Below are 16,944 nucleotides of genomic sequence, written 5' to 3' on the forward strand. Positions count from 1 at the left end.
AGGGGGCCTGTTGCCCCTGGAAACTGGGTCTTTTGGCAGAATGGTGCTGCCTTCCAGCCAAGGCAGCACCCTGGTCTAGGTCAGCGGCCGGTGCCTGAAGTTCACGGAGGCATGGTGGAGGGAAGGGAGCAGAGACCGCTAGGCAGGGCATTTATCTCAGCAGATCTGGCCCTGGGATAGCACCGCTGCAGCTGACAATTCTGAGAGAGAACCTCTCTCCCCACAGGGTTGAGTGCACACCTAGGCACACCTTGTGGGTGAGGAGGAGGTAGGTTTTAGGAAGGGGTGGGGCAGAATCCCCCAGGTGAGGGTGGGGCTTGGGAGGGAGGAGCAGGTCCTCTGCGTTCTTCCACCACCCCCCCCCCACCCCACCCCGGAGCTCTCTCTCCCAGCTGTTTGTGGGCTGGGGGCAAAGGATGCTTTATCCCATTTTAGAATTTGTTGAGTCAGAGAAAGAACTAGGACTTCCATCCTTGTGTTTGAGGAATTGCCACAAGAAGCAGATTTGTTCTGTGGCCAGGAGGCAAAGACTTGAAGATAGAACAAAATAAAATGAATCTAAGAGACAGTAGACCATTGAGCTGTTCTTAACCTGGGACCTGGGGGTCCATTGACAGGCTTTGGAGAGTCCTTGGAATTCTTGGTACATACATATGTCAGCTTCTCAAACCAGTCAGAAAAGGTTAACAGAAATCCTTCAGTTCAAACTCCTTTTTAGGTGGAGCAACTCAAGGGACTGCTCCAAAGTCGGCTGTTAATTAGTTGCAAGGCTAAGACAGGAATATAAATGCTGTGACTTCCAGCTTAGAGGTCTTTTACTACAGGTAATCTTGAGGGTGGGTTTGTATTCACAGCTCTAAGCTCTCAGGGAAAGCTTCATGTTGAAGATGGGATTTTTTTCCCTTTGAATCTGGTGTGGTGAAAGCGGGTGCAGAGCCTTGAAGCTTGAGGGCCACGTGTCCTAGATTCAGCTGTTGGGGTGAGATGGGTGAGATTAGGTTGAATGGCCCTCAGAGCTAAGTATCAGGTATTTCATTCTCCTCTGCAGGGTGATGGGAATACTGGAGCAGGTTTTGAGAAGGAATGGGCATTGCAGGTCGTAGCCTGAAAGATGAGCGTGAGACGGTGAAAGGATGGAGGCTGTTCAAATTGGGAGAATACTTGGGTTTGGATTAATTTGTCAGTGGGATGGCAGAGAGGATGCCTGGCTATACTGTGGACTCCCTAAATAGTTGTTGAAAGAATAAGTGTGTTTATGGATCTGAAAGGTGCACATAGAAAGAAGGCATAGAATCTGGTGACAACGTACATTAGATGTAATCCTGAGAACTCCAGGATGGCGTGTGAGCACGGGAGCAGGCAAGCTCTTCTGGGGCTTTTCGTGGTGGTTGAGCAGATGGGGAAGGAACCGTGCGCTCTGAACACAAAACAGTGATTTCATCGTTACGTATCACAACAAAACTAGAATTGTGGTCTGGAAGCCAAGACCGGGAAGAGAAGGGGTCGATTGCCCAGGAAAACTGTGGAGAAAAGGACAAGAGGATCCATTTCTAGATCGGGGAGTAAGATAGGAGAGGATGGAGCCAAGGTCTGTGCCTAATCTAAGGTGCATGATTAGTATCTGAATAGAATTGGTCTTTCTGTATCAGAGGATGGGCAACTGATGATGCCGACAATTGAGGAAGATTAGACCGAGGGAGGAAGATCTCCTAAGAGGCAGAGAAGGCTGGAATTGAGCCAAGTGCTCTGAGCTCACCTCTCAACTTCAAGTCTTTCTGTTTTCCGTGACAAGCTGGTTGAGTTGATGAGGGAAGAACTCCTCTCTCCAGCCCCTTACCTTCTGTCACTGTCTCCAGACCGTGGAGAGATTGAGAAGAGCCCCTTGAGTATCAGCTCAAGGTAACTTCTGTTCCTTGTTTCCCCAGGCTGAGAAGAAAGCCAAGGTGATTGCAGTAATGAATGCTGTCGAAGAAAACCAGGGGTCCACCGAGTCTCAGAAGGTGGAGGAGGCCAGTCCTCCTGCTGTGCAGCAGCCCACCGACCCCGCGTCCCCCACTGTGGCCACCACGCCTGAGCCCGTGGGGGCTGACGCTGGGGACAAGAACGCCGCCAAAGCAGCTGATGATGAACCGGAGTACGAGGTGAGCGGCTGGCTTCACCTGCCTCGTCCAGCTCCTCCCGTCCTGCTCTCTCTACCCGACCCCAGGCCTCTTTGTCTCTCCAGTCTCGCTCTGTCCATTCAGATGGCGCTCCCTCCTGGCTGTCCTGACCCTCAGATGCCCAGGGCTGGGGTTGCTTTGGGGGGAATCAGGGTGGCAGGGCCTCGTGACCACCATGTAATGACTTCTGCTCCTTGGGGCTCCAGGACGGCCGGGGCTTTGGCATTGGGGAGCTGGTGTGGGGGAAACTGCGGGGCTTCTCCTGGTGGCCAGGCCGCATTGTGTCTTGGTGGATGACGGGCCGGAGCCGAGCAGCAGAAGGCACCCGTTGGGTCATGTGGTTCGGAGATGGCAAGTTCTCAGTGGTGAGTCATGGGGTTTGGCGGTAGCCTGGCAGGGGCGGTGGGGGGGAGGAAGGGGTCTTGGTCCCAGGGCCTCTGGTTTTAGCTGGGGGCGTGGTTTGGAATTGGGATGGTAGGAGGGGGCTCTGCTCGTCCCCACTCTGTATATGTGTGATTGGAGGAAGCCCTTGAGATAATTAGGTTGCCCTCCAAGAGTCGGATGCCTTCCAGGAACCCTGTACCCAGAATTCCCTTCCACCTGCATTCAGGTCCTCCCCGACACCGGGGCTTGGACTCCTCCTTGACGTCATGTAATTATTTACTGGTGCATCCGGTCCTCTTGAGGACGGAGGCCGGGCCCTAATGCCCCCACCCCTGACCACACCGGGCAAGTGGTGGGCGCTCGGTGAGTGTGGAAGGAGGAGCAAACGAGGGCGGGTTGTGCCTTCAGGTGTGTGTGGAGAAGCTGATGCCGCTGAGCTCCTTCTGCAGCGCCTTCCACCAGGCCACCTACAACAAGCAGCCCATGTACCGCAAGGCCATCTACGAAGTACTGCAGGTCAGTGCCCCTCTGAGGGACTCAGCAGGGGGAGCTCAGGCGGCAGGGACCACCGTTGGTCTGGAAGCTGGAGCACAGGGGTTAGGCCTGGGCAGAGGGTCTGCCTGGCAGGCCGTCGGGCCTCCTTTTCTCCTTACTTGTTTCCTTTCTGCACCTTCTCCCACCTCTTGCCTGAGCCCACCTTCGCTACTCTCCCCACACGTGTTGCCCTCCAGGTGGCCAGCAGCCGAGCGGGGAAGCTGTTCCCGATGTGCCACGACAACGACGAGAGCGACACTGCCAAGGCCGTGGAGGTGCAGAACAAACAGATGATCGAGTGGGCCCTGGGAGGGTTCCAGCCCTCTGGCCCCAAGGGCCTGGAGCCCCCAGAAGGTAAACGCAGGTGCACCAGCAGCTCCGCACCCAGGCTAGGAAAGCCGTGCTTAGGTAGGGCCGTCAAGGCCTCCTCCATCAAGCTTCGCAGTGGGAATGGCCGCCGTCTCCCTCTCCCTGGGGCCAGGTAGGGGCAGTGCCAGTCTGGGACTTTGAACAAGCTGCTCCCCCTTGGCTTGCTGGCACTGGAGACTTGGGAGCTAGGGACAAGCTGGGCACCGGGCCGCACCCTGCTACACCCCGTTGTAGGTAGATGGTCCAGGGGGAGAGAGCTGGGATTCCTCGTCAGCCAGTAACCGTGACCTCATCACGTGCTTTCCCGATCCAGAGGAGAAGAACCCCTACAAAGAAGTTTACACAGACATGTGGGTTGAACCCGAGGCAGCTGCTTATGCACCGCCCCCACCAGCCAAAAAGCCCCGAAAGAGCACAACTGAAAAGCCCAAGGTCAAGGAGATAATTGATGAACGCACAAGAGGTAGTTGGCCTGGCTCTGGAGAGAGCGGCAGGGTGAGGCCTGCGTTCAGAGGAGTGGGCGTGACCCCCGAGGCCTCCTCTGACGCCGGGCTCTCCTCCCCTCTGCAGAGCGGCTGGTGTACGAGGTGCGGCAGAAGTGCCGGAACATCGAGGGTGAGTCCTGAGGGGGCAGCTGGGCCTTGGCCCTGGGAAGTCAATTGTCTGTTCCACTTGGGCCCTAAGGTGGTGGCCGGCACAGAGTACTATAGGTACCGAGAAAGGTACGATGCCGTGGGACATCAGTACTTGGTGACAGGATGTGTCCTGCATGTCCCACCACCTCCAGCCTGCTTGACACACACATCTATTTTCTGGTGCCACGATCTTTCCTGTCGGTGGTGGGGACTGGTCATTAGGGTTTGGGACACTCCAGTGGGTCAGAGAAGGGTGGCCTCTCTTGGATCTGAACTTGCCCTTTTACCTTTCCTCACCTTCTCTCATCTGGGGGTCATTAGCGCATCCCATGTCTGTCTCCCTTGGCCCAGTGATAGTGTGTCCAGCTCGGGGCCCTCAGGGCCAGGAAGGATGAGGGCAGGGGCCCAGGCCTTAAGGATTGACTGCCCAAGGACATCTCCAGAGTAACCCAGGGTCAGGCCCCGTTCTCACAAGTGGGTTCTTACCCTCGTACCATGCCTTTCCTGGAAGGCGGCATTGCTGCTCAGGGAGATGCGTGGGCTCCTGAGATTGGGGCCACACTGCCTTGCCTCCCTGTTCCATGGGGCCGCTTCCAGACTCTTTCCTGCCTTCTTTTCTGGCTACTGCTCCAGCACGCCCCTTGTTATAGCTTTTCTGGAGCCGGGCTTTGGCCCAAGGGGGGAGGGGGCCCTCCTGTGACACTCACTCTGCTTCCTCTGCTTTCCAGACATTTGCATCTCTTGTGGAAGCCTCAACGTCACCCTGGAACACCCTCTTTTCATCGGAGGAATGTGCCAAAACTGCAAGGTAGGGGCACACCCAGCAGAGACGAGGCCCCTGGCTGACCACACCTCCTGGCCTCTGGGCTGTAGGCACCTGGGGTAGCTAGCTGTGGGGGTGACTCCGAGGTTTGCTCTTGAAGCAGAGTCCTGATAAAATGGACCCTTGGGTTTCAAGCGTTTGACTTGCTGTTGCTTTTCCTCCAAGAGATCCTTGCCCCCTCTAAAGCCCCATTCATGTCCCCAGATGTGGGCTCACAATGTCACAGTCACTAGTGTGAAGTGGGCGTGGACAGGCTGATGGGTGGGTCACTGTGCCCTGGGTGCGGGGGACCACAAGGCGGTGCGGGCCTTCTTTTCCAGGCCTTCCCACGTGCCTCTCCTTGGTTTGTCCACTGCAGTGGGGAGACATGGTGTCCCCTTCCCAGATCTGTGGTCTGGGCTGGACCCTGGCTGGATGGGTGGCGGGGTCGTGTCTCCAGGGCTCTGTGTCGAGGTTTCAAGGCCAAAGCCCAGAGGCTGGGTTCATAGCCTGCCTTCGCCCTGGCTGGCCTGGGTGCTGCCCGGTGGTCTCTGAGCCTCCGCCGTGCTCCCTAGAACTGCTTCCTGGAGTGCGCGTACCAGTATGATGATGACGGCTATCAGTCCTACTGCACCATCTGCTGCGGGGGGCGCGAGGTGCTCATGTGCGGGAACAACAATTGCTGCAGGTGAGGCCCCGCCCCCGCGCGTAGTAGGCCTCCCTCTTTGCCCTGCACTGCGGCCACACTCCATCTGGGACTGGCCTTGGGGTGAGAGTCCCCTCCGCTCCACTGGGCTTCCTTCCAGGTGCTTTTGCGTTGAGTGTGTGGATCTCTTGGTGGGGCCGGGAGCTGCGCAGGCGGCCATTAAGGAAGACCCCTGGAACTGCTACATGTGCGGGCACAAGGGCACCTACGGGCTGCTGCGGCGGCGAGAGGACTGGCCCTCTCGGCTCCAGATGTTCTTCGCCAATAACCACGACCAGGAATTCGTGAGTGCTGGGCCGAGGGTGGCTCTTCTCACCCCCCGCCTGCCAAAGCCAGAGGGCAGACTCCACCAGAGTGAGAGCGCTTCGGTTGGTCGGGGGCCTGGGTGCTGGGCAGCGGGGCCTGAGCTGCGAGCGGGCTGTGCAGGTCTGGAAATCCCAAGTGCTCACAGTTGGCCGGGAGGCCAGCCCCGCGTGCGGGTCTGTAGGATACTCCTGGACACTCACCTGGCCTGTTGTGCTGGCTGCCTAGGACCCTCCGAAGGTTTACCCACCTGTCCCAGCTGAGAAGAGGAAGCCCATCCGGGTGCTGTCCCTGTTTGATGGAATCGCTACAGGTGAGAGTCATTGGCATCTTCGTCCTGGGACGTGGGAGCTGGGCTCAGGGGACTGTGTGTGCGTAACTTTGGCAAATCAGAGTGACAGTTAACATTACAACTGTTAAAATATAGCCATAAGGAGGAAACTTTTGTGTTCAATGAAAAGTAAAAGTAATTGGTAAACCAGCATGTTTGGTGGGCATTCCCTTAGTGGGGGCGCGAGGCCGGGGTCGGGGGACGGGAACGGGGGCAGTGGGAGGGAGGCGCTCCAGCAGAGGATAGAGCGATCACTGGTCAGAGACTATCGAAGATTTTCACAGAACCTCAAAGGACAGACTTGGCGACCAAAGCAAAATCACAGGCAGCCCTGTTGTGCTTTGATTATAAGTCGCAGTGAAAAACAAACTCTAAACAAGAGAGTTTAAAGAATATTTAAATCGCCCGTAATCCTATGATTAGTGTTTTGGTATATGTCCTTTTACGTTTTTAGATTTCAGAATTTTTTTTCTGTGCATGTGTGTGTTTATATAATCACACGTAGATAGATAAATAAAACAAAAGGATAGTAAAATGCATAGTAAATAGTAAAATGTGTGGTAACGTGCCTTTTCATTTATGATATCATGACTGGTTTTTCATGTCAACCAGTATAGAACTACATTATTTATAAATGCTACACAGGATTCCCTGGAGGGAAACTACCATAATTTATTTAACGAACCCCCTATTTGGTTGTTTACTTTTTTCCCCACCGCTCTGAGCAGTTCTGTGACAAGCATCCTCGTACGTGCATCTTTATATACTTAAACCATTAACTTTTAGGGAATACTGGGTCACCGTGTAGCCACTGGTTTTTATTTTTTTATTTTTTTAAATGAAAGCTTATTTATTTATTTATTTATTTATTTATGGCTGTGTTGGGTCTTCGTTTCTGTGCGAGGGCTTTCTCTAGTTGCGGCAAGTGGGGGCCACTCTTCATCGCGGTGCGCAGGCCTCTCACTATCGCGGCCTCTCTTGTTGCGGAGCACAGGCTCCAGATGCGCAGGCTCAGTAGTTGTGGCTCACGGGCCCAGTTGCTCCGCGGCATGTGGGATCTTCCCAGACCAGGGCTCGAACCCGTGTCCCCTGCATTGTCAGGCAGACTCTCAACTACTGCGCCACCAGGGAAGCCCTTAGCCACTGTTTTTAATTTCATGTGGTTCTTGACATGAATACTCATATACACCCCTCAGCCCTGCCTCAAGGCTGAGGCTTTTCAGTCCTTAGGAACCAAATAGTGCTCCTCAGAACTTGTCTTCATGGGACCAAAGGGAGATAGATGGGCAGGCTGGGCCCAGAGACCTTGGCCAGAGGGTGGGGAAGGCACCTGGGCCAGATGTCTGTCTTCTGTTCCCAGCTCAGTGCTGATGTCATGTGAACCTAAAGGAGTTAATGTACAGCTTTGGTTTCCCAGGCTAGAACCTTGAAGCCTTCTTAAGCCACATCACACTCCAAGAGGCCGTGCAGGCTCCTTGTGGGGAGGTCTCTTGGGAGCAGTGGGAATGGTGCTGTGTCTCCTGACACAGGGCCTGTTCTGTTTCCTTGCCTCAATTCAGCAAGCCTTTGTGGAAGGGCCATGGTCAGGAAGTGTGAGTAGTCAGTTCAGGAGGAAACACACTGACTGAGACCGCCCACTCTGTCTTGAAGACATTTGCAACCCAAGAGAAGGGCTGGCTTAGGCATGCGAGCTGCTCTGAGGTGGAGGAGGTGCCACCTCAGAAGGTGCTGGGGCTTACAGAGGAGGGGAGGCCATCCTGGGGGCTGTAGGGTGGGGTGGGCATCAGTGAAACCTTTCTAGAGTAGGTGGCATTTACCTTGAGTCTTGACGGATGGTTGAATTTTACGGCAGGAGGTGATAGAAGGGCTGAGGAAGGACCAGTGTATGCAAGATACAGAAACAGCAAAGCCCACCCAGAAGTCACCTGTTGTTGTCCCTGGTTCCAGAAACCCCCTGCTGTCCTGTCTTGACTGTTTTCTGAGTAGATCAAATTAGGCGTGAAAGAGCCTCGATGTAACAACCTACCCGATGTCCTTGTTATTGACACTCCAGTTTGATCCAGAAGTCTCCTGCAGCTTTCAGGGCAGGGTAGGGCTTGGGCCTGCCTTTGACCCATGTGTCCGGCTGACCCAAGGGACCCCCTGCAAAGACTGGGGTGCCAGGGAGGTGACCCAGTGACGGTGCGTTTTGCTGGCTGGCACAGGGCTTCTGGTGCTGAAGGACTTGGGCATTCAGGTGGATCGCTACATCGCTTCCGAGGTGTGCGAGGACTCCATCACAGTGGGCATGGTGCGGCACCAAGGGAAGATCATGTACGTCGGGGACGTCCGCAGCGTCACGCAGAAGCATGTATGTCAGTGCCGCCACGGCCCCGCCCACCTTCTCTACGTCACTTAGCTCCGGGGACAGCGCCAACTCCTCTCATTTTGTCCATTTGCTCTTTTCCTTTCTCCCCCCTCCCCCGTTGATCTCTCTCCCTTCTTCTCTTCCATTTCCCTCCTTGTCTCTAGAGGATCGGGGCAGATTCCAATGGGAGTTGGGGGCCAGGCTTCTTGGGCCTGGCTGGTTTCCGGGCCCTCTTGAGTGGAGCGCTGTGGGTTGCAGTGAGGTTCCCATCCCAGTACTGCTGGCGAAAGGTTCGCCAGCCTCCATTTTGGGGAGGGGGGGATCTGGCGGGATCCTGCCTGAGTGGCCCCTTGCTTTTCCAGTTATCCATGTCGACCTCGAACTACAGGCCCTCAGGCATCCTGAAGGGCATATGGAGGGGTTCAGATGGTCCAGACACCTGCCCAAGGTGCGCAGAGCACAGAGTACCTTTCATTCAGCTGCCCAGCCTGGACCGCTGTCCCCCCTGAGTGGCTGCTTTTCCTGCTGGGGGCACACTGGTTTCCCCATTGGCCTCAGAGATTGTCCAGTTCAGCCCTTTCCCTTTATTATTTAGGAAACAGCCCAGAGAGCCTCAGTGACTTGCCCGTGGCTGCACTGTGTGTGCGCGCGTGTGTGTATATGAATGTATGTGTGTATGTAGAGAGCATACAAAGCAGCCGGGTCTCTTCTCTCCCATGCCAAAGTACTTTTTTGCCAAATTCACAGATCATTTCTCTCTCCCTTTCTGCCTCTGTCCCCGGACATCAGGCCCATCACATTACCTTTATCCTCCCAGATCCAGGAGTGGGGCCCGTTCGATCTGGTGATTGGGGGCAGTCCCTGCAATGATCTCTCCATCGTCAACCCTGCCCGCAAGGGACTCTACGGTAGGTGCTGCACTCACCCCTCCGCCTTCTGAGCTGGTGCTTCCGCACGTCAGTTTCCTACTTGGATATTTCTGCCCTGGGACGGCTACTCCCAAACGACCCTGTCCTCCCCTGCCCTCCCCGTGCCCGGGCCACACCACTGTCTCCTGCAGACAGCCCCAGCTGATGGCTTTCTCTTCCGACCTCTCAGAGGGCACTGGCCGGCTCTTCTTTGAGTTCTACCGCCTCCTGCATGATGCGCGGCCCAAGGAGGGAGATGATCGCCCCTTCTTCTGGCTCTTTGAGAATGTGGTGGCCATGGGCGTTAGTGACAAGAGGGACATCTCACGATTTCTCGAGGTATAGCCGGCACCCTTGGTTTGGCCAGCTCACTAATGGCTTCTACCTTGGACTGCTGCTTTATCCCTGTCTCATCTGCATTGTGGAGCTGGGGACTGGTGACTTCCGCTTTGCAAGGGGTCCGTTTGGGAAGCTCTGGGCTTCCCAAGTAGACAGGGAGGAAGCCCACCTCGGACAGAACCCGTGGTCTCACTGTAAGAGGTGGTGTGTGGGTGTGGGCCTCAGCACTTGGAGGACCTGACTGTTGTAAACAGGGTGGAGTGCCAGACTCCTGGGCTTGGGGGTCTGTGTGGTGTTTCCCTGGGGGAACCTTTGAGATACCAGAATCAATTTTCCCAACCAGAATGGCTTGTCCTCGCTCCCTGGCACCGTGACGGATGCTTTATGGCACCTGGGAAGAAAACACAGCTTATCTCAGTTTCTTTTTTTTTTTTTTTTTTTTTTAATTTTAATTTTATTTATTTATGGCTGTGTTGGGTCTTCAATTCTGTGCGAGGGCTTTCTCTAGTTGTGGCAAGCGGGGGCCACTCTTCATCGCGGTGCGCGGGCCTCTCACTATCGCGGCCTCTCTTCTTGCGGAGCACAGGCTCCAGACGCGCAGGCTCAGTAATTGTGGCTCACGGGCCCAGTTGCTCCGCGGCATGTGGGATCTTCCCAGACCAGGGCTCGAACCCGTGTCCCCTGCATTGGCAGGCAGATTCTCAACCACTGGCGCCACCAGGGAAGCCCCTTATCTCAGTTTCTGTTTCCCATTATGTGGGTCCCAACTTGGCTGAGCCTGGTTTGGGCTGTGCACAGAGGGTTTCCGCAGCCAGAGTCCTTCTTGGGGCGGGCAGTCTGGGAGCCCGAGCCTGTGCTCCCAAGTCTTGGGGGCAAACACCTCAAGCTGGTGTGTTTGGCTCATAATGTGGACGTACTACAGTGAACACACCCACACTCGTTGGAACTTTCTTTCTCAAAGCCTCCGGGTAAGCCGGAGCTGTGTGGTCCAGTGTGGTGGGCATCTGCCATGTGTGGTATTTAAACTGACATTAAAATTCCTCGGTCACACCAGCCTCCTCTCAAGTACTCTGCCATCTGCAGCTGGTGGGCTAGTGGCCACTACGTGGAACAGTGCAGGTAGAACGTTTCCATCATCGCAGTGTGGACTGTGCGTGTCTGGACTGTTCCAGTGGGAGCATGTGGAACGTAGCTGGGTTTAATTCCAGCTTTTCCTGGGGGCTTCAGGCTCTCCCAGTGTGGCCTCTTGAGAGAGAAGTAAGAGCCTTTGAGGCTCTAAACTAGCAAATTTCCTGGCACTCTTACACTTCTCTCTCACTCATCTTTAACCTCTCTCCTGTTTTATAGTCCAACCCTGTGATGATTGATGCCAAAGAAGTGTCAGCTGCACACAGGGCCCGCTACTTCTGGGGGAACCTTCCTGGTATGAACAGGTTGGTGAGAGCTCCGTGCCCAGGTGGCCGCGGGTGGGTGTCTGCAGGCAGGATGACGGCCCGAGGAGGGGGCCAGCCTCCCCTGCTGACCAGCTTGCTGCTCTGCCGTGTTCTTTGTTTCCTTTTCCTTGAGGAAGAAGGGGAGTCAGGTGTAGAAAATACTTGCCTGAGAAACCAAGGACTAGTGGTCCCAAATGGGACCTTTAAAAAGCACACTCTTGACACAGAAGAGGACTCATCGTGCTGCTGAGTTATATGGTTGGTTCTCCTACGTTGGTGATGTGTCTAGAGTCAGCTGGTCCCTAGTCCCCTGAGGTAAAGCTGTGGAGGATGTGTTTGGGGATGGGAAAGAGAGTGGTGCCCACAGCTGGGCCACATCCGGCTCCAGGAGAGAGAATCTCGAAGCAGCAGGCACCTTGCAGCTTAGAGGGCCCTGCTCCACTTATTATCCACACACTTTGTTGGCTTCAAGTCCTTTTTTCGAAGGATGCTCTTCGTTTAGGTTACACAGAGATTTTAATGTCCAGGAATGAAGAAAATTTCATTTCTTCAGCGTAATAATCGTACTATAAAAAGGCCGATGTGGAGAAAGGAATTCTGGTTGAGAGTTAGTGGTTCAAAAGCAGAGGGAGATCCACCCAATCTAGATATCTATTATGGAAAGAAATATTTTGCAGCATGTTTTGAGTGTGGATTTTAAGCCTTCTTGGTATACCTATAAATTGGGAACATCATTTAACCTGGCCTCAGTCATCTAATCTGCCTCTCTGCCAATAGCATGAAGTTTTAGGAACTTCCCCAGTCTCATACCCGTTTGGCAAAGCTGCTGTCTTTTGCGAGGGCTTGTTGCTGGGAGGGAGATGGGTCAGTGGGAAGTTGACCTGAAAACTGTCTCAGTGTCTCCCTAATGTTCCCAGGATGGATGTCTGTGCGTGTTGGAAAAATGGACTGGCTTATGTAGTCCCGTATCTTTATGGAGCCAGTAACTCAGTGTACCCTGACAGACCTTGGGGGGATCGTTCTTACATGCTTCTTCCAACTCTAAAATTCTAGAACTCTGAGCTTCCAGGAGGAGCAGAGGTACCCGAGGGACCAAGTAGAGTGTATATGCGCATAAACAGGGAGGAGTCTGGAGGCGCGATTTGACCATGGGTCCTGGGGTGATTCCCATGCAGAGATGGTGGACCGCTATGTGAAACCTTTATTAAGTAATCCTAAATGTCAGAAAAGGCCAGCAGCGAAGGTGATACTTAGTGATCTGGTCTGCCTTCTGAGAAGTGACACGTTCCGTGTCACAAAATTTTAGTCTTCTGGGGACTGTGCAGAATTTGTCTAGTTAACTGTACGTTTAAGGTGTACAGTTTGATGAATTTCATCCAGTGTACAGACCCATGTAACCATCACCGTAGTCAAAATACAGAACATTCTGTCATGCCAAAGCTTGCTTTGTGATGGGTACTTTTAAGACTCAGTCTGTTTTTAAGTAACAGGTTTAAAAATAATTGGGCTTTTCCCCGTCTGGGCAGGCGTTGTCTGTTTATTTGTAGTTTGAGACCACTTTTGAATTTACCTTTAAGGATTAATGCTTGGTGGACTTGCGTCTGTGAGTGGCTGCAGTGTATGTTGCATGTGTTTTGGGGAGTTTGAAGGGGGTTACAATGCACGTGGGTGACGGGGTCCTCTTTAATTTCCCCATGTGAGTCAGATGGCAGCTGGGTCAGGGCCCTGGGTGCATCCCTGCCATTGTCCTGGTTTCTGTTGTTACTCTCTCTCTTCTGCCTTCTAGGCCGTTGGCATCCACTGTGAATGATAAGCTGGAGCTGCAGGAGTGTCTGGAGCACGGCAGAATAGCCAAGGTTAGCCCCAGCGTCAAAGCCCTCTGCTGGGGGTGAGGAGAAGGGCAGGATGAGCTGGGGCAGCACCAGGGCTGTGTCCCGCCTGCAGAGGATGCAACTGAGGGGGTTGTGCATGCAGTTGGCCAGAGCGGGAGGGCCCGGGAGAAAGCCTGGAGGGCACGGGGAGAGGTCAGGAATCCTTTGCAGCCCTTCCGTGCTGAGCTCGCCCGCTGGCCCTGTGGGAGGCAGACACTAAGACGTCTTTGCCAAGGTCCCTGCGTCTCCTACAGCTTTTGAATGATTGAGCCAGGACCTATTGCACGAGCCTTCAGAGCAGAGCTTCTCCTGTGATGTGGAAGCTCCGTTTCTCTCTGGAGAAACCTCCTGGGACTGCTGGCACCCCAGGGGTATCTTTGCGCCCCTGAGTAATTTGGCATCCTTTTGCCTGTAAGTCACTACCCCTGGGAAAAAACAATTCTTAGGAGACTTACGAAGGACAGTGGCTCAAGCTGCTGTCCGTCAAGCCCTTGGCCAGTGGGATTGGACTGAGGATGGCCGGGTGACCTCAGTGTAGGAAGAAGAGCAGGGCAGTGGCGTCTGCGGAGCTGACCCCGGCTCCTGGATGGACCACGCCTTGTCACCTTTGGATACACCAGTCCTTGGCAGGTGCCTGGCAGGAGCAGATGAGCACTCATTTCTCTTTTCTTCTCCTCGTCTTCTAGTTCAGCAAAGTGAGGACCATTACTACTAGGTCGAACTCCATAAAGCAGGGCAAAGACCAGCATTTCCCCGTCTTCATGAATGAGAAAGAGGACATCTTATGGTGCACTGAAATGGAAAGGTACCTGCTCATGCTGGTGTCGGGCAGGAGGGCGTGGGAGGGATCTCTGCCTCTGCACCAGGCTCGGATCCCCTGCAGATACCCAGTGAGCAGTGGTTTTTCCCAAGCGTTTCCCAACGTGGTAGATTCCTGGGGGACGACTCCTGTGCGTTGTAAGGCTGGATTAAAGTAAGGGGCGTCTAGGAATCAACCCCCGATGCCTCGGCTCCCAGCGGTCCTTCTGAATTCCAAGGAAGCGCTGCAGCTGCAGGAGCTTCCCTGCTTCACACTTGCTGGTGTTATGTGCTTTGCAAACCCGGACAGTGTGGGACCAGGTGGGCCTTACAGCCTCAGCAGCCTGCTTTGGTACAGATTGGACTTGGGCTAGATTCCTCATTCTTGGGGTAACTGCCATTTAGCCAGACAGAAAGACCATTTACACAAACAACCAGAGCAAGCAGGAACTCCTGACATCAGGCAAGAGTTTGGCCCCCTTGCAGAGTCTTCCGTTCTCTGTGGGGGAAGATACCAGGGATGTATTTTTATTACGTACAGAGTTGAGATACCCACTGTGGGTCTCAGTTTCAGGTGGAGCGTGTCCTGGAGGTGTTTCTCACAAATCCTGACTCTGTTTCTACTGTGTGGGAAATCTCTCTGCAGTGATCATCTTAACGTACCTTCAGACCCACAGACAGTAGCCGGGCGCCTGAGTCTCGAACGGGTTATTAAGGACACAGAATTGCCCAGGCTGGCGCTGACTCCTGCCCTCTCTGCCTTCTCTCCCCAGGGTGTTTGGCTTCCCTGTCCACTATACCGACGTCTCCAACATGAGCCGCTTGGCGAGGCAGAGACTGCTGGGCCGGTCGTGGAGCGTGCCCGTCATCCGCCACCTCTTCGCTCCGCTGAAGGAATATTTTGCTTGTGTGTAAGGGACGTGAGGGCAAACCGAGGTAGTGACACAAGGTTAAACAAACAAACAAAAAACACAAAACACAACAAAATACCAAGAACGTGAGGATGGAGAGAAGTATCAGCACCCAGAAGAGGAAAAGGAATTTAAAACAAAAAAAAAACCCCACAGAGGCAGAAATACCGGAAGGCTTTGCCTTGTAAAAAGGGTTGGACATCATCTCCTGATTTTTCAATGTTAATCTTCAGTCCTATTTAAAAACAAAACCAAGCTCCCTCCCCACCCTCCCACCCCCTTTTTTTCGGTCAAACCTTTTGTTTTCTACTCTTTTCAGAGGGGTTTTCTGTTTGTTTGGGTTTTTGTTTCTTGCTGTGACTGAAACAAGAGGGTTTATTGCAGCAAAAAAAAAAAATCAGTAACAAAAAATAGTAACATACCTTGCAGAGGAAAGATGGGAGAGAAGGAAAGAAGGAAATTCTATAGAAATCTATATATTGGGGGTTTTTTTTGTTTTTTTTTTTTTTGTTTTGTTTTTTTTTTTTTTTTTTTTTTTTTTACTATATATCTTTTTTTTTGTTGTTGTCTCTAGCCTGATCAGATAGGAGCACAAGCAGAGGACAGAAAATAGACACTCAGGCGGCAGAGTTCCCTCCCAGCCACTGAGCTGTCTTGCCAGCACCATTCCTGGTCATGCAAAACACAACCCAACTAGCAGCAGAGAGACGAGAACACCACCCAAGACCCTTTTATACAGTATTCAGGTGCCTACCACACAGGAAACCTTGAAGAAAATCAGTTTCTAGAAGCCGCTGTTACCTCTTGTTTACAGTTTATATATATATGATAGATATGAGATATATATATAAAAGGTACTGTTAACTACTGTACAACCCGACTTCATAATGGTGCTTTACAACAGCGAGATGAGTAAAAACATCAGCTTCCACGTTGCCTTATGTGCAAAGGGTTTTAACCAAGGATGGAGAAAGGGAGACAGCTTGGAGGTGAACCGTTACCGTGGTGGGGTTTTTTTTATTTCCCCTTGGTGTTTAACAAGGTGAAGGAGGAGAATTTGGGGAACAGCATTCTCCCGTTTCTCCCTGCCAAAAAAGGGGGTGAAATTCAGTGGTCGGGACCGTGGAAAGCTGAGAGTGGGATCCATCCAGGCTCATGAGATAACCTTTTGATTTTTTTCGAAAAGGAGACTCCCTCGGCAAGATGGCAGGATGAGGGGTCTTCATTCCCAATTTCTCACATTAGCCGATTCGAGGGCTCCTTGCGGTGGGGTCAGAAAAAATCCAGAGTGCGGGCAAGTGACAGTTCAGACCCCACCTGGAGCAAATAAAAAAACATACAAAACGTACTGGTGCTTTCCTGTCTAAGTCGCTTTTTGTGTGTTCTTTTATGAGGCCCCCACCATCCACCCTCTGTGCACAAGGCGGCTTCCGGCCCCTGGAATGTGATGTTTTTGGTCATCTCCAAAGGCTGCAGTTTTATACTGGGAGGCTGATGACACCTTTTGTTATAATTATTCTTATGGTTCTGGTTATAATTATGTTTGTTTTCAGATTTTCTTTAAGAAAACAAAAACCCAACCCCCCCTCCCTTTAGGTTTCAAACCAAGGTGCGGGGAGCAGGGTGCTTCTAAGTTAGTGGTGGCCCTGGTGCCCTGGCTCCCCACCCCTCGGGCCAGGTGGGCCACCGGGCGCTGCGACAGCTGGGCGTCGGCCAGGGGGTCCCCGAGGCCGGCCTTCCGGGCGCGTCCCTCTTCTCTTCTGCTTCCCTCCTCTCGAGTCACGTGTGTCAGGGCTGGAGGGAGGACCAGGCATCTCTCTCCTCGCGTGTGTGATTGGAGTGGTGTGTATTTCTTTTCTAGTACTTGGTCTGATGGTAGCTGTGCTCTTACCTCGAGTTAGCAGCACCTGGAGCCCCAAGTGCCCGACACTTGGTTCCGCTTCCCGGCGAGGCAGGCAGCCTGGTGTTGGCTGTAGGCAGGGACGGCATGTGTGGCTCCAGGGTGAGGGCCCAATGGGCAGATGCCTGCCTGGGTAGATGGGGTGTAGATAATGTGGCATATAGAGATATATATTTTATAATGGGAGGGGGGAATGGCACCTCCTGGGACTGGC

General features: G+C 53.4%; 1 protein-coding gene across 6 annotated transcripts in view; it reads left to right on the plus strand.

Moving 5' to 3' along the window:
- DNMT3A (DNA methyltransferase 3 alpha) overlaps positions 1–14,960 on the plus strand; it is a 99,010-nt gene extending 84,050 nt beyond the window's left edge. For 5 of the 6 annotated variants that reach the window (XM_082427460.1, XM_082427459.1, XM_082427461.1 and 2 more), the window contains 17 exons: positions 1,926–2,141; positions 2,366–2,524; positions 2,952–3,059; positions 3,275–3,431; positions 3,760–3,909; positions 4,017–4,061; positions 4,810–4,889; positions 5,459–5,571; positions 5,690–5,873; positions 6,121–6,205; positions 8,428–8,573; positions 9,388–9,478; positions 9,669–9,817; positions 11,165–11,250; positions 13,037–13,106; positions 13,808–13,926; positions 14,693–14,960. In XM_082427460.1, coding sequence (XP_082283586.1) covers positions 1,926–2,141; positions 2,366–2,524; positions 2,952–3,059; positions 3,275–3,431; positions 3,760–3,909; positions 4,017–4,061; positions 4,810–4,889; positions 5,459–5,571; positions 5,690–5,873; positions 6,121–6,205; positions 8,428–8,573; positions 9,388–9,478; positions 9,669–9,817; positions 11,165–11,250; positions 13,037–13,106; positions 13,808–13,926; positions 14,693–14,834 — 2,100 coding nt within the window. In that variant the 3' untranslated portion in view covers positions 14,835–14,960. Of the gene's footprint in view, positions 1–1,925; positions 2,142–2,365; positions 2,525–2,951; positions 3,060–3,274; positions 3,432–3,759; positions 3,910–4,016; positions 4,062–4,809; positions 4,890–5,458; positions 5,572–5,689; positions 5,874–6,120; positions 6,206–8,427; positions 8,574–8,932; positions 9,019–9,387; positions 9,479–9,668; positions 9,818–11,164; positions 11,251–13,036; positions 13,107–13,807; positions 13,927–14,692 lie in introns of those variants that run through there. The other variant, XR_014254220.1, reaches the window with a different exon arrangement.
- The last annotated feature ends 1,984 nt before the right edge of the window (positions 14,961–16,944 follow it).

The sequence above is a fragment of the Balaenoptera physalus genome (assembly GCF_965194825.1).
Source record: "Balaenoptera physalus genome assembly, chromosome: 15".
Classification (NCBI taxonomy): Eukaryota; Metazoa; Chordata; class Mammalia; order Artiodactyla; family Balaenopteridae; genus Balaenoptera; species Balaenoptera physalus.